A 24,033-nucleotide genomic window follows, 5' to 3' on the forward strand; every position below is an offset into this window, starting at 1 on the left:
AAAAATAATCACCCACTTTTAATATTTTGGTGACGATTGTAAACTTGATACGATGAAATAAGAGCAAATGGATTCTGAAACTACTTTTCAAAACCTTTTAAAGCCTCGTGGTCTAAAAGCAGAAAAAAGCGCACCAACTAACGCATAGCAGAACACGGCTACTGTTTGATTACTCTTTATTTTTACGTCTATGGCCAAGGATAAAAAATTGTTATTCAGGAACGCAAGTCGATATGGGAGGGGAGTCTTCAGACTGGTACCACCTTACAGTAATCCCAAAACTCCGACGACTTTTCGCATGTTTTCTCGGATTCCATGTAATTTCCCTATTTTGAGTTTGGCTTTCGAAGTTGTTCCCTCCACAAAAACAGGATCTTGCGTGCATGTCCAATATTATTAACTGATAGGCTATATTTGATCATTTTTGTGCTATAGTTGCCCTTGAACCTGTTCAACATAACCCGTCCAATAAGATGAGATAACCTCAATAAATAAGAGATTTTGAATGATGAGACTACGACTAAGACAGAGCAACTTTTGATAAATACAGAGAAACATAAAATCATAGTAGTAGCGTGAATGATAAATTTGAACATTGATTTAAGCATAATATTCAAGCATTTTTGTTTGGCTTGGGCAACAGATGTAAAAAAAAAAAAAAAAAAGAGTTATCAGACTGCAATCTTATTAGTCTTATTTATTGCAATTAAACAAAGAGCGTAACACTATGCTACACAAAGACCGTAAGACCTTTATTGACAGCAAAGCAAGCAAGCTTCAAGAGGCCGCTAACAAAAAGGACATAGGAGCCACATACAAGACCCTTCGTGGGCTCTTGGGTCAACACAATCAGATTAAGATGTATCCCCAAAACACTAGTGGTGAGAAAATTAACGACCATCCATAGTGCCTCCGCCAGTGGAAAGACCTCTTCTGGAAACTACTAAACTCTGAGCCACCTGATCAAATCGACGACTAGATTACTGCTGCTACGGCTAATGTTGCACCTCACCCTGATGGGACTGGATTTACAGCAGAAGGAACTTAACCTGCAACCCAAGAGCTGAAGAACAACAAAGCGCCGGGAATGTGTGGCCTGACATCGGAAATTCTAAAGAATGGCGGTCCGTCCATGATGCTCTGGCTGCAAATGCTGTTAGTATTGTATGGCGTTCTGAAATGGTCCCATCAGACTGGAAGACAGGCCTATCAGTGCCAGTCTATAAGAGGAAAGGAAGCAAAGCAGAATTTAGCAACTATTGTGGCATAATTCTGCTATTGGGGCCCGGCAAACTCTTCGCCCTGCTACTCCTCAAGCGAGCACAAGCTACCTTTCCCCCTCCGCCAAAAGAGCTCTACAATAACACAAAAGTGTTGTCATTATAAATGGTCAGCCCTCCTCATATTTTCAAGTGCTCGGCAAGGTTGCGCTGCTCCATAAGAGAGTCATACTTACTCCCGCCATTTACCCAAAAGTGTTGATTTTGAATTTAAGTTTTCAAGTATTTTGCATCAAGACGTGGCTTATTGTAGAAAGAGAAAAGCCAAGACAGATAGTCCATGAAATTGAGAGGCAAATGTTTAAATGGCTGGGGCACGGGTAAATGGCGGGAGTAATTATGACTTTCTTATTGGACACATACTTGTCAGGCTAGTTTTTGGAAAGGTATGCCTGCTTAGAGTTTCTGGCATGTTGACCAAAAACTAAAAAATTGACATAGAACCGTTAGATTGCCTGGAATGAGAGACAAAGAAGGCACGCCCGCCACTGTCTTAAGAAGGTTGACCAAGAATTTAGAATTGACATAGGACCATTAATTTGCTTGAAATAACAGGCAAACCAGTGTTTAAAACAATCTTTATTTTCCAAATAGTACCTATTTGTTGCCTAACTCAGCCCGACATTCTGAGAAAATTTCAATTTCTCACAATTTTTTTTTTCAAACTTCAACTGCTTCATATATCATGTTCTAAACAAAAAACTGCTGGCACAGCCATTTGACATCAATTTTGCAGACAAAGTTCTGCCAGATGTTGACTTTACTGACGATGAGGCACTAGTATGTGGAAGTCTCGGTGAGCTCAAAAATGGCATTGGAAACACTAGCATATGCTGCAGAAAAACATAGTTTAAAAGTAAACTGGTCTTAGACGAAAATAATGCCTGTGGGCAAGACGTCATCTAGCCCCTCAACATCTATAGAAGCGTATGGTCTGAATACTAAGATAGTCAAACAGTGCATCAGTCTTGCTTCGATCTACTCTATAAGAAACCTAAACGCAGAGACATCAGCAGGAGTGGGAAAGGCGAATGCCGTCTTTTGAGAACAACATTTCACAACCCCAGATCAGCCGTCAAATGGAAGTACAAATTTACTCTGCCTCGGTAACTAGCGTTATGCTGTTCTCTTCGAAAACTTGGCCCACGACTCAGACGATGAAGGTAGATGCAGTCCAGACAAGACACATCCGCAAAATAGTACGCGTTAGATGGTTTAACTTGGTACCGAACTTAGAGACCCTTTGGTCCTTTAAGTAGCCCCCCTCTCTGAGCAGCTCGAGTCTCTCTCGCTGCGTTGGTACAGTAATCTATTTTTCCAGTCAAACACCTATCCATTAAATCTTTAACTTTGACCCAACTGCAATTGGCTAAAAACACCACAGAGGTAGACCACGCAAAAGGTGGACCGACGGCATCCGACCCCAATGAAACTGGTGGACCGACGGAATATAGACCCCAATGAAACTCCAGCCCTCACCCAGGAGAGAAAACTCTGAAGATGACTAACAGCACTGACGTCTGGCTCCCTCTACACTGGCTATGATGCCGAGCAATAGCTTTAAGTCGAGTCAAATTTTGTTCAACTGGCAAATAAATCATTCAAACCTAAGTCATACCGAAAAAAGAAATAGATTGAGTAAAACGTATAAAGGGAGTATTTGTTGAAAAAGAATGTATATTATGCTCTAATTTTAAACACATTTGAAACAGGTTTTACTGTAATTTCAAACCTGTTAAAGGAAGTAGAGAATTATTTTGGGCTGTTTTAAAATTTGATTAATTGTACATATTTGAAATAGCATTAAAAAAAAAAAAATCTTTATATGTAGATTAAGTTATATTAGTCTAAGTTAGACTAAATTTCGCTTGTAGATCCTTGCCTGTAATTTCTATTCACCAAACTGTACAGATTTCCAAGACTATCTAGTAGGAAGAGTAAAATTACAAAAAGTGGCGAAGCGGGCTTTCCACTACAAAGAGCCAAGTTCTCTGTTCCCAGAACTAATAAGTATATTCATATATTTATTATAAGCACAGAGCGGAAATAACTTGAAAACGTAAACTAAAATTCAAATAAATGGTTTATTGACAAACGCAAACGGGAGGAGCTATAAAACGAGGAAATTTTTCAAACTCTTATACAAATTCAAATACAGAAAAAAAAAAATATCACAGAGAGAGCACTAGACCACTAGTCCGGCCTTTTGTCGACATTTCTCCATTAAGGCTCTTAAGAAGAATTTTTTCCTAGAAAGAGAGCGAACATGTTTCAAAAATACTTCAACATCAATAATTTCTTTTCTCAAGGCTTCACCAAGATAATAAATGGCATCTCCTGTCGCCTCATCTTCTGCGCAAGCAACCAATAGCCTAAATCACACAAAATAATCAGTTAAAGAATACAGATTTATCCCTTTGATCGGGTAGTATTTATTCCATAGTTTACAAGGGATAGAAGAGAACACTTTTAACCCAAGTCCTTTCCACAGGAAACACATAAAAAACAAATTACTTCATGGATTAGTAAGTCAATATACCACCAATTGTCTGACTCCATCTTCATTGAAAGCGTTAGTTATTACGACAAAGAATTATGATCACCGAAAGAGCCTTTGGCGCTTCCTAAAGAGCATATTTCATATTTCTTCTTAAATATAACATAAATACGTTTACTTTTTGCAGCTGGTCGAAGAGAAAGTCTATGAGAGGATAATAAATTTTTGGCCTATAAGTAGGGACAGGTCAAATTTTAAAGTTAGCTTGCTTTTCTGAGGTTAGAAAGCCATTTACGTTTGAAGCACGAAGAGACCTGAGATTTAGAGCCTCGGTCATGTTTAGAAGTGAAAAAAAAAAGAAGAAATTTTACCAACTTTAAAAAGTTATTGAAAATGGGATCTTATTCGCATCTGAAATTGTGGTGCTCGGATGACACACTGCTTTAGACCCTCCTATCTCCAGAGGCAGGCGAGGCATCAATAAGGATTCTCCAGTCTTTTCACTAACCCTGAATACTTGCCTTAGAAGTTTGAACTTTTTTTATTCTCAGGACACGCCATAAATATTGCCATAATGTTGGGGACTATATTTGTTACTAAAGACTAGTCTAAGATTCACTCGAATCTCAGCATTTTGGAATAGAATATAACGCTTGCTCACCATTTGTGTGCCATGACTCAAATGGATACACCAAGACAGTATAATTGAAGAGTCTACGTTTGAAACGAAAGAGGTTTAATGAGCCCAATCACTAGTTTCCCTAATCCTGATGTAAGCTCCAGTTCATTGGCCTATATAGGATGCAAATTCTGCCTGCATTGAACCCGTATTTTCTAAAATGCTTCCCAATTGTATCTAAATTTTACCATCTGTTGCAGCTTGGGGTCAAATATCATAGAAACCCTTTTCATCACCTAAAACCATTACTATCTAAACTAGATAATAGTCGCACCGGACTAAGCAAAGTACGACGAAGTAAGAGATGCTTTTTTAAAATTAATTTAAAAAAAAAAAGTTTTTGCCGAGGGAAGTAAAGAGCGAAGTCGAAACTTAAAATGAACAAAAATTATTATTTCAGGACCTGTATAACATGTATCAATAAAACTAGTACAAATGAACCAACTAATTATGTTTCCCTATGTTTCTAGGAACATAGAAACTAGCGCTTCGCTGAAAACACAAAATAATATAGGAGTTTTGGTACAGTAAAAGCAAACCAATTAAGGACACTTTTTACGGAATAAAAATAAAGTATTTTAGGATGGTTGCTTTATTTTACTTTCGTTTAATTTGGTATCACTTCTGCGTAATGGCTCAATTCAATGACTCGCTCTCGTTTTGGTTCTGAAAAGGACATGTCATGATTAGTTTGTAGACAAGTTCGAAGTAAAGCCATCTTGATAGTATTAGGACTATAGACTAGCTTTAGAATTTGTATCATAGCTTCACATTCACTGTTGCATAGAGAAATAACCGGATTCCCAGAATTCATATTATATCTGATTTGATCTTCATTCCAAGTAATATTTGAGCATATTTCTTACAATTTAAGATTGCATTTTACTCACGATTGGTATTATAGCTGGCGAGACCAAAATGCTACCTGATAAATCAATCCAATGTTTCTGCATACTGAGAGTTATTGATGTCACAACTGCTGTAAGACTATAAAAAACTTTAAAGATAAATCTATTGTTGTCAGGCCAAATTTGTTTCTAAATTATTATATTTTCATCCTATTTTGTTTCATTTCATTAGTATTAACCAAGCTTGATGTCTTGCATGGGTTCTAGCTAATTGACAAGTACCAAAAATTAAATGGTATATTTTTCTCCATCTGATTTATGGCCTATATTTGCATTTATCAACTTTAGTTATTAGTGTTTTCTTGTGAATTTGCACATTTAGTCTAGGGGTATATCTTGCCTCATTAGAAGGTAGGGCATAATTATCATGGTAGGGAAGATTAAAGGCTATTTTTAAAGTGTTAAAGGGAGAAATGGATGGTATTTTACAATGTTTTTTCGGAGAAGAAATCTTTTTAGGCTACATAATTTACTCAATACTCTTTCAAAATATAATGGTAGGCTAGGCCTACTACCTGCTGTTGCAATATGAAAAAGTCATTTACATTTTTAATGTGTCCCGGCACATTACCTCTTGCAGTTAGCAAGGCGCTTATAGCCCACTGTGATTTGTTTACTTTTGGCCCATTTAAACCTACATCAGTGATGTAGGCTACATCAGTGACATTCTCCAGGGATGAATGCCTTGTAGCCAACAAAAGGAACATGGGCTCACAAATTTACATTCAACTAATATTTTTCTGAAAAATAAATGGAATGTCATCCTAGGTGTCAATGCTAGTCTAGTGGTAGCCTACTACATAGAGAAAAAAATTTATCACACAATCTAAGCATTTTTATCAATCCATGAATCCAAACAAATGTACAAAAGTAATGTACATTACTTTGATACCCTAACAAGCTGAATTCCCAATCAATCACACAAGCCAAGAACATTTATAATCATAATTCACTTGAACATAATTGCAAAAATTTAGCCTTTTTTACAAACAAAAATTGCAACTAAAAACAAAGCTTTTAGCATGTTTAAAGGAATAAACAAAAAGCAAGATAGATGATAGGCCTTATCCTTTAAAGTGAAACTAGGCAGGTTAGCCTAAACTTGCACCAAGTCAAAGACAACTTAAATTTAATCTTTGTTAGTTTTCTATTATTCTTAAAATAAGCTAAATAATCAAAACTAGAATAATAGCATCAACGGCCAATTTTTAAAATAAACATGAACAAGTGTTGTTAAGAAGTAAAAGAACAGCAGAAAATGTTTAGTTTTACTCACCGAAGTAGTAAATAGGTGAAAAATCCTTTGCGGGTGCAATTTCGACTGCTTTAGTCCGATTTCTGAAAAGTTTCTGAAGATACTTTGCCGGGACATGCTTTAAAAAAATGACACTACAAAAGGACTAAAAAAAAACAAAAAAAAAAAAAACAGTGGATACCGATATTCCTAATACGATACATGCGATACCAATACGCACGACACCGATACGCGCGATATCGATACGCCCGATACCACATACAGACCTTTTTCTTGTTACTTTTGCCAATGATACCACCCTTATTACTTCTGGGAGAACAGAGGATGAAGTTCGTACAAAGTTAGTGGACCTCATTGAGAGAGTTTTAATTTGGTTTGATGCTAACTTTCTTGCCTTAAATGTTTCTAAAACTAGTTTTTTAGTTTTTTCTCGTATATCCCAGGCTTGGCCTCAATTATCTGAAATTCATATATCCAAAGGCTTTATTAGTAGACCAAAGGATGGCCATGTCCGTTTCCTGGGTATCCTCCTAGATGAAAATTTATCTTTCAAACACCATATTGATTTGATTAAAATGAAGGTATGCAGAAACCTCGGTATTCTAAGAAAACTAAAGCATATCTTTCCAGGACCAATTCTAAGAATCCTTTTTCATAGCTTAATCCATTCTTATGTTTCCTATTGTTCAGTCATATGGATGTCTACTTTCCCTTCTTTTCTCAAACCGCTTTCGAATATTTGTGATAAAGCTATAAATCTTATCCAGGATGTAAATCGTTCGGCAACTAAACCGTTACTTGATATTAAAAAACTTTATATTCTTTCCTGTGCGTCTTTCGCTTTTCTTCAGCTCCATGGTGATATTACTAGGTCCCTTAGGTTTACGTCTTCTTTTGTATCTGATCGGTCAAATTATCAACTCCGTAGTTCTCTAAATATCCAAATTCCCCATACACCAGCAATAAGATCCGATTTTAATCCTCTTGTTGCGTGTCATTTGACATGGAACGCCCTTCCCGATTCGGCTCGAGAATGCCACTCGTTTGGCACCTTCAAAAGACTAGTAAAAAATATTTGTTTTCATGTGATTATTTGTCTTTACTTCTTTTTGCTGCCAATTTTTTTTTTTTTTTTTTTTTTTTTTTTTTTTTTTTTAAGATGATGTGATTCACTGTAGTTTGATAAATTTTATTTAGTGAACCGTCCTTTTTTTTTTTTTTTTTTTTTTTTTTTAATGAAGCAAATGCTTCATATGTTAAAATTTAAAATGCTTATGTTTATATTTTTAAATATTAATGTTATGTCTATATTGTTTAAATCTTAAGCGTTTAAATGTTTAATGTTTATTTGATATCTTCATAATCCCCCTCCTACAGGCCATGGAGCCTTTGTGGGGATTTTTAGATTGTTATGTAATTATTTTACTGATATATGGAAGACAAACCTATCTATCTATCTATCTATCTATCCTATCTATCTATCTATCCCCAGTGACTATGGAGGGCCATACCATCATCAAAACCATATATATTGGACCTTTGAACTATGTTAAACAAAATGGCTATCTCAAAATTGTAATAGGACTAGTTGGGGCCTGTAGGGGGGGGATTTTTGCCCTCCAATCTTTTTGGTAACTTTAAAAGGGCACTTAAAGGGAGAAAGATCAGTGCTAACAATGCAAAAAAGTCATTTTCCTTGGTGTTCAAGGTGGGAGACTGTAATTTACCTACAAAAGGTTTTGGACCATGCTGATTCTAATGGTGCACTTTTTATTTCGATTTAACACCATTTTCAAGGGGTTTCAGGCTCTTTTTCGAAATCATTATAAATTCCTTTTTGCAATAAACTTTTGCTTCTAAGATTAACCGAAACAATAGTTACCATTCCTGATTCAGTGTCAAATGACAATTTTGTCTCACTACAGTTTTTTTGAAAACACATTTTTAACTTTTGATTACTATGGGCTGTGGTTCGCTCTTAACTTCTTTTTCTTCCAACGATTTATCTAGTCTAGGTTTTTGATTTTCAAAGGTATGGAAGGCATTGACGACCACTTCTGTTTCTTTTAATTGTTTCAGGTGGTGGGACTAAAACTTCTTCTTTAGCCTAAGCTTGTCGTTTGTTATTATGAAAGACGTATCGCCGAACCTTTTGTTTCTTTTAATAATAAATTTATTAACCCATTCAAAAAAAAGGTACATAATTGTTCAAATAATGGAAAAGAACTTCTTTTTTTTTCGAGGATTTATTCAGTCCATATTTTTAATTTTCAAAAGTATGGTAGGTATTGATGACTTTATCCATGTCAAAATCCAAAACCTAACTATCATTGTTATCGCTATTTTCAATTTTTTGGTTCGTTACACTTCGGCTTATCTTTCGTCATTATGAAATACGTATCGCCGAACCTTGATTTTTTTTTCAACAAAGGTATGGGATACGCGACAGGCTTCTATATATGGATTCTCACTGTCGTTTGTCTTCTAAAAACAGACAATTTGAGCCTTTTATTGATGTCATGACGTACAAATGGACCTTAAATTAGATGTGGTGCCTTTGCAGAATTACTTTTTTTTTTTATTGGACCTTTAACTTTTGCCTCGGCTTGTCTTTTGTCATTATGTAAGAGATATCACCGAACCTTTGTTTCTTTTAATTATTCAGGTGGTGGGACGAAAACTTCTTTTTTTCCAACGATTTATCTAGTCCAGTTTTTTGATTTTACAAGATATGAAAGGCATTAACGACCATCTTTGTATCTTTTAATTGTTCAGGTGGTGGGACAAAAACTTTTTTTCTTCCAACGTTTTATCCAGTCCACATTTTTGATTTTCAAAGATATGGTAGGTAATGATGCCCTAATCATTGTCAAAATCCAAAACCCAATCATCATCGCTATCATTTTCAATTTTTTTGCTTCGTTACACCTCGGCTTATCTTTCGTCATTATGAAATACATATCGCCAAAACTTTGTTTTTTCAACAAAGGTATGCTAGGCATTAGTGACCTTATAAATGTCAAAATCCCTAACCCATCATCACTATCAATTTCAATTTTGACACGCTTTGAATCTCGCTGTCCAGGTTGATTTTCATTGAGTCGCTGCTCTTCATTTTCATTTTTGACTCCCTCATGGGTTCGGTGTCGTATGTCTTCTAGCCGCGTGTGTCTTTTCCCTTCATTTCCATTGCTAACACACTCTAATTGTCTTTTTCGCATATCTTCTAACCGCCCGTGTCTTTGCTCTTCATTTTAATTTTGGTATGTTTTTGGATTTTGATTACTTCAGACAATTTAGTAATGGCCGTTGTTTTAGCAGTCCATTTTGATTTTATTACAATTTATGGTCCAATGCTGTTTTATCTATGGGTTGTTCGCATCTGTAATCTTACGGTAACTGTAATCTTAGGCAACGCAACAGCGCTGCCTAAGTAAAGAGCGATATGGCACAATGTAATTTTTTTTCACCAAGGCACTTCGTATACAAGGAGTTGACGTGAAAACTTCGGAAGAAGCTCATTCTGTTGGATATTGAACGTTCTAGTGCAATTTCTTAAAGTCGAAAGTGATGGGAGGGCAACAAGCCACCCCCCTCCCACGCCCATCAATTCCCCAAACACATAAAATCAAGATTTTAGATAGCCATTTTGCTCAGCATAGCTGAAAGATCCAGTAGCATAGTCTCTTGGAATACACAGCCCTCAGGGCAAGGGGTATACGTTATGCAATTCGTCAATTGTATTGTTTACATAAATCATTTGTTATTGAGAAAGATGGGTATGTTTAACCTTTAGTGTCCAAAATGAGGAAAGGAATCAGATGAACCTCTCAACGAATGTCGAGGGGAGTGTTCCAGAAAATGATAAAGGGGGTTCATCAATGGACCAAAAAGGCAATATTTAAACGCTACTAATACTACTGGTATTATAACTACTAGCACTACTGCTACTACTACCATTAAAACTACTGCTTCTGTAGCGATTACTTCCAAGGCTGAGAGTATTGATGTAAAAAATTGAGAAAATGTTAAGGGGAAAGTTGAACTAAATCAAAACACACTATGTACATACAGATTGTCAGAAGGGTGTACCAACAATATCTTTGGAACGACTTACCGTATCAAGCTGAAACTGCCGGGGCATTATGAGGGTATGCTCAAATATCCAAAAGGCAACATGTGCATACTATTACTACTATCAATACTGCTAATACAACACAACACCCTAATACAACACTCCTACTGCTCTTACTACTGCTCTTACTACTACTATGATGCTAGTACTGTTAAGACTGACGATATGAGGGTGAAAATTTTAGAGAACATAGAAAGGAGATTTGAACTAAATCAAAACATGCTTTGTGTAAGCAGATTGTCAAAAGGGCGTATCTAGACACAAATTAAGGTATTAAGTAGGGACTTTTAGGGAATACTTAAAGGGGAAGATCTATTGCTTATACTCCTATTGTTGCTACGACTACTACTACTGAGGCTAAGGGTAGGAAGTTGAGACTTTAATGGAATGTGTAAGGGATGTTGACATAAATAAAACACACTCTGTACAAGGAGTTTAACAAAAAGGCATTAGCTGTATCCCAGGAATAGTCTAGGATATTAAGTTGAAACTTTAAGGGTATGTTACGAGGAATGTTGAACTACAAAATATGCATACTACCACAACTACTAACACTGCTACTACTACTACAACTAAGACTGCTACTGCTGCAACTAATATACTACTATTAAGACTAAGGGTATTAAGAAGACTTTTCAGATAATGTTAGGGGGTATTTTAAATTAAATTAAGACACGCTGTATGTATACAAGCTGTCAAATGACCGTATTAACAGTATATCAAGAACAGCTAAGAATATTAGGTTGGAACTTTCAGAACAAGCTGAGGGGTATATTGAGCCAATAAAAAAATACTGGGTCCATACTAGTATTACAAGTAGTAATACTACTACAGTAGTTAGTACTAATATTACTAAGGCTTACGGTTTTAATGTGGAACTTTCAAAGACTTTTGAGGGGTTGTTGGGCTAAATAAAAACATAGTGTAAGTGCATCCAGGTTGTCAAAATAGCATAGATACAATTTTCTAGGAATAAAATTAAGTTTTATTTTTCAGGAAAACTTGATGATGTCTAAAACTAAATTAAACAATAATATGTGTATTCAGATTCTCAAGAGGACGCATATTATTAAAAAATTATTGAAAAATTTCTCAAACATATGAACAGCGAGCCAAACTATGTATTCTTATAGAAAAAGACCGAAAAGGTTTAAAATATTCTTTTCTTTTCCAATGAAAAAGACTATGGCAATAAAAAACGAAGATAAATTAATTTAAAAACTTTTCCCACGAATTAAGTTTTTCAAAGAAAACCAAAAGCAAAGATTAAATCAAAAATGGGCAGAAGTAAAGACAAATAATTCGCCAAGCGTAAAACCACCAAATAAATACCCTTCACTTAATGAATCCAACCCAAAATGACCAGAAATTACAATAAATAACCTAGTCAAACTCAAACAAGGAGAAACTAAGATGAATGATTTTGATGCCTTCTACGCCTTCTGAAAACCAGAACGTATTTGCACCTTCTTGAGAACAAAACACATTTTAAATGTTTTTACTTTTTTAATATTAATAAATCCAAAATATTAAGAATTTAAGGAATAAATATCAGTATATATTTATATTAAACGGTCAATCCATATTCATTTGTTGTTTTGTTCAATAATCATGGTTATACCTTTTGCAGTTCAATACCAATCTTTCCTCCTTTCTTGCTGCAAAAATTCTAAAAATGATCTTTTTCGACATTATGAGAAATAGGAACATTCAGCTCGAAATAAGGATTGTTTTCAGTAACGTCCAAATTATGTTCTGGTCTTCAGAAGGCATGCAGGGATCAATACCACTCATCTTGGATTCTACCTGTTTTGAGTTAAACTCGGTTATTCATAGTAATTTCTATTCATTTTGGGTTTCAATTATTTATTGATGGTATTTTTACCCTTGAAAAATTAGTTGGCTTTACTTTGCTCATTATTGGTTTAATGCAACTGTTTACTTTTCTTTGAAAAAACTTATTTCATGGAAAAAGTTTTTAAATTAATATACACATGAAGACTAAGATGGTTGCTAAGTAAACAGTGTCAGTGAGGAAACATCATTATGAACTAAAAGCCGATAAATACTTAAACTTTCTTGGGTGTTTTATTAATAGATAGATATTTCAAATCAAGAATTACGCCATCCAAAATCTGTTAGGAGACAAGCTGTTCAAATGAAACCACTGTCAAAACAATTAACTCGCCTTAAACTAGTTCGATATGAAATCAAGAAGCAAAGGCAAAGGAAAGGCTTCCATTAATACTAATCATTTATCACAAAAATTGACAACTTGGACTTCTTGTTTTTTTTTTTGTAATGAGCTTTTACTTTAATTATATTCTAGAATTTTTTTAGTTCCTATTTTGTGGAAGTGCGTACCAAGTCGTAGTGATTCAATTTATGTATTGATTACTTTTATTTTGGTAAAGGCTTACTTGTACTTGTTATATCTTCAAGCCGCATCCAGGCTCATCGTGGTGCCCAGCAGATGACGACATGTCTTCTTCCATAGGTTTCACTCGAGGGTGGCAGGCTTCACCATTTCAAGCCACTGGCGATCCCAGCGACGGCCGTATTTTTGAAATCCTCTAATTGGCTTCAGATCAGACTTAACTTTTGCTAGCCACGTCTTCTTTTGGCCTCCTGCCCTCTTCTTCCAAGCCAGTAGAGGTAGACATTTGAGACATGTTTTACTTATATGGTCATCAGGTCTGCGCATTATGTGGCCAAAACATCTCAGTCTTCTGTGTTTAACATTGTCAGAGATAAGTGGGCGATCCCCACATCTTCTCCTTACTTCTTCATTCGAGATTCTTTCTGAGAGGCGGATACTCAGGACATAGCGCAGGCATTTGTGGTTGAATATATTCAAGCTCAACGCTTTGGCTACTTTAAGTGACCACGTTTCACATCCATAGAGGAGGACAGAGAAAACCAAAGCTTCATACAGTCGGAGCTTTGTGCGTGGCGATATTTCGCTCCGCTTCCAGAGATACGTCCGTAGAGGCTGGTAAATTAGCTTGTGCTGGAGTGTATGTCTAAAATAAATCTAACTTTAACAATACCACATAAATTAATGAGTAATATGAGATCATACTGTTGATAAACTGGAGCAGTAGTGACGACGGCGTTGTCCACATCAATGCGTTCTCCATCATCACCATGACTGGAAATCAGCTCTTTAAGCTCCAATTCTTTCTCTGACAATATCTCAATTGTTCTATTTATATCTGCCTAAAAAAAACATATCAGCAATAAAATATTAATACAAAAGTCTGTATAATTAGCCTTACCCCATATTCATGATATTTACTAATATTCAGATATAGCTATCACTAATGCCAATCAAAAATATCCATGGATTTAACAGTCATAAGAGAAATTTAATAAAAAATCTCATTGGCTCAAATTAGCATAAGCTAGTCCTCAGTATTAGCAAAATCCCGCTGTGAATGGACTTTTAGCAACCAATTTGTACAAATCTATCCAGGCTGAGTTTTAAAAGCGACAATTTAATAGTTCGAACCATATTGACACTGAATGAAACATTATGATAACAATCATTTTCCAGGAGCTTACAAACACTCTTAGGAGTTTGAAATTTAAAATTCTATTTATTTCAAGCTGACCTTAAATTCTTCCATTCATAATTTTTCTCATAAAAAAAGAAAGCAGAAGAAAACCTTCAAAAAAAAAAAAAAAATTTTAATTCACCTTATCACAGACATGGAATGTTATATGACTATAATTTCGATATTTCAATTTATCGTCCAGATTTTTTTTTTTTAGTGCGGAAGCAAAATATATAAAAGCAAATGAGAAAATTTTTTAGAGAAATAAACAAATAAAAAATGAGAAAAGAAAAAAACACATCTAAAACAGAACTTCTATATGGGATGGAAAAAAAAAATTCCGAATGAGAAATCGAATTATCCATTTCAAGGAATCCTATGGAAATTTTTCCAAGGAGAGAAACAGATATTTCTCCTCTTTAAAGTCCGATTGGTAAAGAAGATATTTAAAATACTTCCAGAACTGTGAAAACTATATCACCAACAAACGTATGTCACTAGTGAAATATATCTTTCTCCTCTCAAATTACAAACACATTTTTCTCCTCTCAAAGATGACAAAGGTTGCTCTTTTTGAATGTTTTTGGACTTTCAACCAGGTCAAGGCGGAGGGGAGAATATTCATGATCGAAGCAGTAGATGCAATCTATTAAAGAGCGAAGTCCAGTCCACAGTACCCAGTAATTTAAAAACGTTTTGAAAAAAAGTCAAATGAGAAAGAATTGCCACTTTAAGCTAATTCAGTAATGGTAGCTGTTATTGCCATTTATCTTAAGGCCAATGTAGCTGTTTCATTGGGACAGCCTTTCAGATGACAAAGTCACAGCCCAAAAACTGGAACAGTAACACCTGTCAATAGTAAACACCTGGTATCATAATAAAAAAAAAAAAAAAAAAACCTACGTCTTCAGAGATAATAATACAGGGGATTGACACTTGCCAAATAAGCAGGCAAATGACAAGCTTCGAGGAGATATCAAATCTTGTCTTGGAAAATATATCTTGTCTTGAAAAGGCCGAAATTTTTCGATAATTTGAAAAGGAAAAAGAGTAACTAATAAAATAGTTCTAGGCGTTTACACCACCCCTCCAGGGCAAATACACCTGAAATATACCCCCCCCCCGTGGAAAATTAGGCTTTCTAAATTTGAGAATTTTATTTGAGTTTTTTTTTATTTCCGTAGGGGGAAGGAATTTTGACGCTTATGTATTATGCGCCACTCACTCAGATTTACGCTGTGTAAAACTAGAGAACAAACCCGTTTCTTCGTCAGTTTCTTTCAGCTTAGCGCGAGACAAGACCAAGACAAGTGACAGATTATATGGGAAATATATAATTTGGGGGTACTTGTGTAGAATCTGGGTACAAACGAAAGAAAGACCGCATCAAAATATCAAAGCCGCTATTGATAAACAGGTTTCCATTACATAATGAGATATTGCTCACTCCGTTTCAAAGATATAAACTTTAGTTTTTTGGGGTTTAGGGGGACTAAAAGGTAGCTATGTGACGTTAGATTAGATTACGTATTGCTATTTTTCAATTAGCTGGTACCCACGCGAAAAGACCAGATAAAAACCTGTTTGTCTGCAGTACAACATAATATTTAATATTTACGCTGTGTAAAACTAGAGAACAAACCCGTTTCTTCGTCAGTTTCTTTCAGCTTAGCGCGAGACAAGACCAAGACAAGTGACAGATTATATGGGAAATATATAATTTGGTGGTACTTGTGTAGAATCTGGGTACAAACGAAAGAAAGACCGCATCAAAATATCAAAGCCGCTATTGATAAACAGGTTTCCATTACATAATGAGAGATTGCTCACTCCGTTTCAAAGATTTAAACTTTAGTTTTTTGGGGTTTAGGGGGACTAAAAGGTAGCTATGTGACGTTAGATTAGATTACGTATTGCTACTTTTCAATTAGCTGGTACCCACGCGAAAAGACCAGATAAAAACCTGTTTGTCTGCAGTGATAAGTGATTGAATGAATATGGATGTTAAAATTACAATTTGGGATTTGCCACAGAAAGAAAAAGAGAGTGGGTTCGGCCAAAGACAGAACCCACAACATTACAGCGTTCAGGGCGCATAATTGCAATTTGTAAATCTTATAATTTTGTTCCTAAACCATTATATTTTTATCCTATTTGTTTTATTTTAGTGCCCATGTTTTAGTACCAGGTATCTATCTCGCGAGTTGCAGACTAACAGGTTTTTATCCTATCTGATCTTCGCATTATCGCGTGGGTACCAGCTAATTGAAAAGTACCTACGTATTTAATATATGCTATGCTTTACCCCTCCCCCTCTAGTGTGCATATATATATAGCCCAAATTTTTTTCTGAACTATTCTATTTTCATCCTATTTTGTTTTATTTCATTAGCATTAACGAAACTTCACTTCTCACGTGTGCATTCAGATTCTACACAAGTACCATTTGGGCTATATATTTGCTCATAAGGGGGGGGGGTAAAGTATTTGGACAGTTTGAGATCAGAAAACAATTCTTATTTCATAATATGCATAATAATTGTACCTAACACATTTTCCAAGCAGATCCACTATACTTTACTCCCTCCCCTGAGGCGACGGTGTGGATGAGGCAGGGACAGTCCTCATCCTATACGGAAAAAATTATGCTCATTTTGGGGTTTAATGTTACTCTTTACGTTCATAACAAAAGCATGGACCAGAAATATTCCCAGAAATCATAAAGGAGTATAGATAAATTCCATATTTTTGAAAGTTCCTTTTGTACCCCCTCTCCCTAAAAAATTCGTCCTCCCCCCAAAACAGTCTAGATTCAGAGTTCATGGTCTTAAGACCTCTTTTTGGATTTTACCGATCGCTAATAATTGCTAAAGGATTACAGTCTCTTCTTGACCTTCAGCCAATATTTTGAAAATCATTAATTCAGTGACCAAAGGATTATAATTCGAATAAGCATTGCAAACTTGAGTGAGAATTCCCTCGGGACTGTAGATTTTCTTACTGATATTTTCATAGCAGTGACCTATACGATCAAGATCAAGGTCAAGAGTGATAATATTGGAGAATAGCCATCAAGGCAAGCAGTACGAATATAAATTGGACATACGATATTTGTAGGCAATTACGCTGCGATTGAGGTGGGGAAAGAAAAGTAAGCAGAAGACGGGCGAAGAGTTGTTAACAAGAGCCGTGGTACCCGCTGGGCTTGCCCCTTAAACTCCGGGGACAAGGTAGACAGCATTCAACGCTTCCCTTACTTCTCTCGCATGGAAACCACCAGAAAAATATCGAATTAGTTCAACATTTGGAGTAGATTAAGACGTTTGATATAAGGAACATTTAGTGCTATTTTTTTCGAATTGAGTAGTATAAGGAAAAAGCCGCAGTGTTGCCACGACTGTTACAGTTCAATATGCCAGAAAACTGAGAAGTAAATTTGGCCGCATTATCGCCGAATAGCATCGGAAAACTTACATACATATTCTGCGCGTTCTTCTCGAAAAACATGGACTAGACACGTCCGGGAAAAAGGCAGAACTTGAAGCACGAGTGAAATTATTGGCTGCCAAGCTACGAACGGATGGTGACAATGGGAGAGGGCAGGCAACTCCTCCCAGAAATGTGACGGATAAAGAATTAATTTTATCCGCTAAATCTACCCGGAAAGAACCTGCAGCTAAGAAAAGTCTCGAACCGATGCTTTTAGACGACGGAGGCGACTGCTCTACAGATCAAGATTTTGCTCAGGTAGAGTTGATACTGCTCCACATTGTTATGGCCGAAAAAGACAAAATCATTTGGCTTCAACAAAAGCAAATAGATCTGTTGCTAAATCTTGTGGTACCTGAGCTGAAAGAGGATCTTGCCAACCAGCTTAAACAACAAAGCGTTTCTAAACAAAGTCGCTCACAGTTTACTAGTCGACCACACACAGAACAGAAACAGAAAAGAACGATTTGCAAATATTTTGGTCACGGAAAATGCAACAAAGGTAAAACTTGTACTTATGTTCATCCTTGCAAGTTTCATGCAGCTAATAACTGTAAGAGTCAGAACTGCAAGTTTGATCACCCGAACATATGCAAGCATGGTTTGTTACGCCAGTGCCCTAACAAACATAAATGCAACTTTGTCCACACCACGAAACAGGAACTGTCTCCAAAGCAGCAACCGGCAAGATCTCCAAATACCAACCACCCTAGACGTTTCCCATTGAATAATCATAGAAGACCGGTTTCTAAAGAGAGGGATATTTCCCGTTTGTATTTAATGTACCCTAGCAAAAATGCTGCTCCTTCTTTCTTCTCAGGTAACGGCCAAGTTGTTCAACCCAGCCCAGTTCTCCCTCCCAACTGGAGTATGGCGAGCCACAGCCCATCTCTTGGGGTCCCTGCAGCCCCCTCACCCGTTGTCCCAACAAGTTCTAATAATTTGGGAAATTTCTAGCATTTTCGGCAATCTACCCCAGGTAGATAAAAAGAAAGAAATAGATAGTTCCTACAACCTCCCCTCTTTTCTCCTTGTTAATGCCCAGTCTCTAAGCAATAGAGTGACGGAACTTTCGACAAGACTAAATGACAGTAGAACTGATATTTGGTGCATAACAGAGACGTGGTCTGCCAATGAATTTAACGCCCAGATAAGTAACTATAATTTTCTCGTCAAGAGTAGGCGAAACAAGGAAGGTGCTGTCGTCACACATGGAGGAGGAGTAGGTATGTACATTCGAAACGATACACCGCATCAGATATATAAAGGCTCTTGGACTACCGACTACGAGCTGTTGTGGGTAATATTGAGACTAAATGTTCTTCCCCATAAGTTTTCCTCGATCGTAGTTGGAGAACTCAATTTTCCGACACGGTCGAGTTACAGGCGGGAGCTCATACCCCATCCACAAGAATGTTTGGATGAGATTAAATTGAGACACCCAAACAGTTCTGTGGTTCTTATGGGTGACTTCAACGACCTACTACCCAGCTGGATCGAACGATCACTAAACTTGAAGCAAGTTGTTCGTGAAAAGACAGCTCAAAAGTCTATCATTGATCTCATCTTCAAAGACATTTCTGATTTCTATATTGATCCAGTGACGTTGCCGAGTCTTGGTAAAAGTACACACTTCTGTGTGCACTGGTGTCCCAGGGAGGAAGAGAGAATAGGAACCAAGCGAATTTTTTCAAGCCAGCCTCTAACTGAGTCAGGAAAAGAGCTATTTGCTAAATGGGCTATTTCGAAAACCTGGAAAAGTTTGTACGAAAACTGCAATGTCAACGACATGTATAGAATATTTTCCACTGAAACACGGATAGCTTATGATGTTTATTTTCCAGAGAAGACAGCCTCAGTAAACTCAGCTGACAAGCTCTGGGTTAACTCGCGCCTGAAAAGGCTGATACGCAAACGCAACAGGCTCCATAAAAAGGGGAAGATAGGTGAAGCTTCCAAGCTGAGAAATCAAGTGGTCTATGAATGTAGATTGGCTGACGGTTCATACGGTTCAAAGTTGACGGTGTAGATTGGCTGACGGTTCATACGGTTCAAAGTTGAACGAGCTCATGACCACAAATCCAGCCGGTTACTATAAAGGAATACGGCTTCTCACTGGCTCCTCTGTAAGGCAAAGTGTAAGCGTATACGACAAATCTGGGAATAAGCTCGACGCAAACGCTATTAATACGTATTTTGCTAGTATTTGCAGAAGCAATCCACCAATTTCGAGTGTTCCCCCATTGGCTGTTCCATCTGAAATACCTGTGATTTTCCCTCAAGAGCAAAAGTTCTTGAGAAACTTGACCCCAATAAGGCAACTTACCCTGGAGACACTCCAGCAACCCTGTACAAAGAAAACGCAGTCTTTATAGCTGAACCTCTGACTGCCTTTTTAAACCAATGTATTTTGAGTGGTACCTTTCCGGATGATTTTGAAAAAAAAGCAGTTGTAACGCCAATACCTAAAGTTTCGAATCCAAAAGGGGCGAGTGACCAAAAGGGGGTACGACCTATATCCTTAACCCCTATTGTATCTAAAGTTTTCGAACATTTTCTAAAGAAATGGTTACTAGAAGATTTCTGTGATAAAATAGATCCCTGTCAGTATGGGTTTATCAAAGAATCTAGCACAGTACATTATCTCATCAAAATTGTGGAAGAAGCCCTGGAGTATCTAGAAAATAAAGATGCATTTGTAGAAATATTGCAAGCAGACTTAGAAAAGGCTTTCGACAAATCAAGCCATCCGGATATTCTTGAGTCAATGACAGATTTTAGACCTTTTTTTAATTCGGATACTTTATAGTTTTTCACACGGACGGCAATTATATTGTGTCTCATTGAATTCTTGTTATTTGACATAATAAATTCGTATCGTATCGTAAAACAAATCCTGGTTATGGCCTTGGGGATTATACATCAATTTCTACCTACACCCTCCCCTCATCTTCCCGTTAGAACTAATTATGTATTTATCTGATGGCTGAATGAGAGCTGGGATTTTTTGGCATCAAAGTGCACCCTTTGAGGTATCTCTCTCCCTCCCTAACTACAAAAATCATAGAGCCCCATTATAGAAATTCAAGTGCCTTTTTAAGTTTTGTAATTTGTCCATTGCTTACAGATAGTATTTGTTATTGGGACACATGCGAACATTATTCGCGGGGGAGTTTCATCCCGAGGGATTTTTCGATAATAATTTTTTGTCAGCAGGGATATATTTTCCATGGAGGGGGGATATGGGTTATTTTTTGGAGGGTAAACGTCTAGAACCATCTTTGCCATGGAGCAGCGATACATTTTCAATGAATAGTATACAACAAAGCTGTGATCCTAAGACCAAGGATTTGAATGAAGGGATCTGGGTACTCGCTTGATTGTGGCCAACATTGCGCATCAGAAATTGAATCTATTACAAGAGTATAATACTAGTGGTAATAATTATGTTTTTAATCCAACAAAAATTCTGTTGTTTAAAAATACGGACATCTTTTGCAACCAGCGAGCATGGAATTATACCATTAGCATCCAAGGTGCTTTGTGTTAGGTGATGAACTGCTCTGAGACAAAAGATATTCGTATAGTTTCACTCAGCCGAGGGTTTGTTTCCATAGTTTTTTGTTGTACGCTGACTGTTCAAACAGCCTGTTCTTCTAAGCTATTTTTTGCCATGAAAGAAGATTTGACAAGGCCGTGGAGGTATTTCGTGAAGTTTTTTGCACCACGATTCACACATTCTTCTTTTTCAATAAGCGAGCCATACGGGACGCTTTGCTTAAGTCTATAAAAAAAACACTAGAATCTCCGTAACTAGTGCACCGAAGATATCGTAACCTGTGCATCTCTTCACTAATGCGAAAACCTTCAATAAGAATGTCTGTCTCCAAAATTTTAGATGGACCCTTATAATTTGTGAAGCATACATGACTGACGGGATTTTTGCCCTTTTTCACACCTCTGAAGCAATAATAACAATATTTATTTTTTATCCCCACATATAATAGTTTTTGGTGAAAGCGTCAATTATGACCCCTAAACATCCATTGACTGTGTAGTCATAGCCCTTGCTGCGTTTGTTCCACCCCCCGTCACACACTACTATAGTCCAATAGGAACTATTCAGAAACCTGTCTTCGTGAACTGCCATTTTCAGTGACTCCTCTCCGTTTTGATGTAAGATTTCTGTCAAAGTTTCCATCCATACGGTGCCAATTGCCGATCCAGTTTTCACGAACGTCTCTTTTGACATAGGGCAAATGCCTAAGACGCAGGTAGCGTGGCGTAGCCTCCACCTGTCCCCATAACACCTCACACAACCTTAAAGTTCATATCTCCTCGTAAATTGATATAGCGCTCTGCTGTTCCTTTAGGCTTGCTGTCTGTAAAGGTTGTCAAATAGTCTTTCAAACTTGTTGTGGGAGAATTAGATTCATTTTCTACGATTTTTTCCCAACTACAGGCCCCAAAAGTCAAAAGCTTTGCTTGGTTTCCGTGCGTTTACAGGCTGCGATACAGTATCTTCCTTTTCTGGCATTTGAAAGAAGAAAGCCTTTGATGTCTAGAGAAGTTATCCCGATGCAACTGACGCGTTCTTGAATTTGTAGTTTTATGCTATGAGCGGATAAGCGAAGTCCAGGGTGTTGACAAAGCGAGAAAATTGCTTGTTGCTAAGGGACGGCAGATGGACCGCATCCCACCAACATCCGACGCCCTTCTCCAGCACACCAGACGTGCACACTTTCAGGCTGGCCGAATTTGGAGGTGAGCAGCCGACACCATTTAGAATCCGCCTTCCCCCTCTGAATTTGGATGGAAGCTGGTAAAAGATGAGTGGCATCCTGTCTGGACGACGCTACCCGAGGCTTCCAAGGCCTGCAATGAACTGGTCAAATGTCGCTGCAAGAAAGCCTGCAAGCCACCATGCAAGTGCATGAAAGCTTCACTACTGTGCACTAATCTGTGTGCCTGTAATGGAGCGTGCTACAGATTTGCCGCCAGCAACGAAAAGGCTGCTGAACCAGGGTGCCAACTGCGTACCACTTTTCCTTTTTTTCTCTTTTTTTAACTCTTTTTATTTCTTCATTCCGTGATTAAAGTCATATCTTTAAACGAAATTTATAGTAGTGTATTTGACTCTTAAAGGAGGGAGAACGAGGGGAGGAGGCAATCGTAGTTTTGCGCGTCACAGCTGTCATCCGCAGTTTTTTTTTTGTCCATTGTTTGCCACCTAATTCCGGTAGAGTAATCATAACCGCCGCAGCCAAAATTGAAAAGAAACTCATTTTGCCATTTTTCCCTGCCCCCCCCCCAATTTCCCCTATTCAGGATTTAGGATCTAAAACTATACCACTCGATCTTGAGAATGCCTCCTGAAATGGCGAGAACAAACTTAGAGACAGCAGATCAGAAATTTCCCTTCTTTAGCATTTCCCCTGGGAGAAATATTTTTACCCCTGTTTCCCCCTCCCAGGATATCCTCTGCAATTTCGCCATGGTATTAAATCAGTGACTATATAAGATTGAATAAACAAACCGAATACAAATTTGAGAATAGGCAAAAACAAATATTTCCCATTTCCCCCCTGTTAGGTGAATTTCACCCCCCCCCCACACTGCCCCTCCCTTTGATGGTGGGACACTCCATTTTCCATCACTGCTTCAATTTCTATCTAATACCGAGCATACACACCGAATATCAAGCTAAAATAGGGATTATTTTTTTTTTACTTTTCCCTCTTTTGGGTGACTTTTACTCCCTGTTTCCCTCTCTTAGATGGTCGGATCGCTTGTGTCCCAGTCTCATTCGAAAGAACACATCAAACTGCCGCTGTGGACCAGCTTTCAAACTTTTCTTAAAATTTGCACGAACCTTTGACTAAGCGACTAGACTATATGTGGTTCTCTCACCGGACAAACTCCAATTAAAGACAAGTAGTCAATTAAACGCAAGTTTGGCCCGTCCTAGCCTCGGGTATGTTTCCAGCCAGGGTGTGTAAAGTGGGGCTACGTCGGACAGGAGAAAAAGAGTAAAAATTTAGTTTTATTTGTAAATATATATAAAATTAACGAATCGGATTAGAAAGCTGAAAAGTTTGGAATAAACTAAATAAAAAACGAGCTACAATTTGGAGTTAATTTCGACTTTTTCGCTTTTATCCAAGGCATGCAAGAGTCCAAAATATAAAATTGAAAACAATCGTGGAGGAATAAATTAAAAGAATATAAAATTT

The 24,033-nt window shown here is 37.1% G+C and overlaps 1 protein-coding gene across 7 annotated transcripts in view; it reads right to left on the reverse strand.

Moving 5' to 3' along the window:
* Positions 1-3,350: 3,350 nt before the first annotated feature.
* Positions 3,351-24,033, reverse strand: part of LOC148944570 (uncharacterized) — an 80,817-nt gene continuing 60,134 nt past the window's right edge. For 2 of the 7 annotated variants that reach the window (XM_089100208.1, XM_089100207.1), the window contains exons 9-10: positions 13,837-13,973; positions 3,510-6,737 (exon numbers count right to left, since the gene is read on the reverse strand). In XM_089100208.1, coding sequence (XP_088956334.1) covers positions 6,545-6,737; positions 13,837-13,973 — 330 coding nt within the window. In that variant the 3' untranslated portion in view covers positions 3,510-6,544. Of the gene's footprint in view, positions 6,754-13,174; positions 13,974-24,033 lie in introns of all 7 variants that reach the window. The other 5 variants (XM_089100210.1, XM_089100212.1, XM_089100209.1 and 2 more) reach the window with 5 other exon arrangements.

This window comes from Artemia sp. Qi Xiang Cuo, chromosome 14, assembly GCF_049724085.1.
Source record: "Artemia sp. Qi Xiang Cuo chromosome 14, ASM4972408v1, whole genome shotgun sequence".
NCBI classification, from domain to species: Eukaryota; Metazoa; Arthropoda; class Branchiopoda; order Anostraca; family Artemiidae; genus Artemia; species Artemia sp. Qi Xiang Cuo.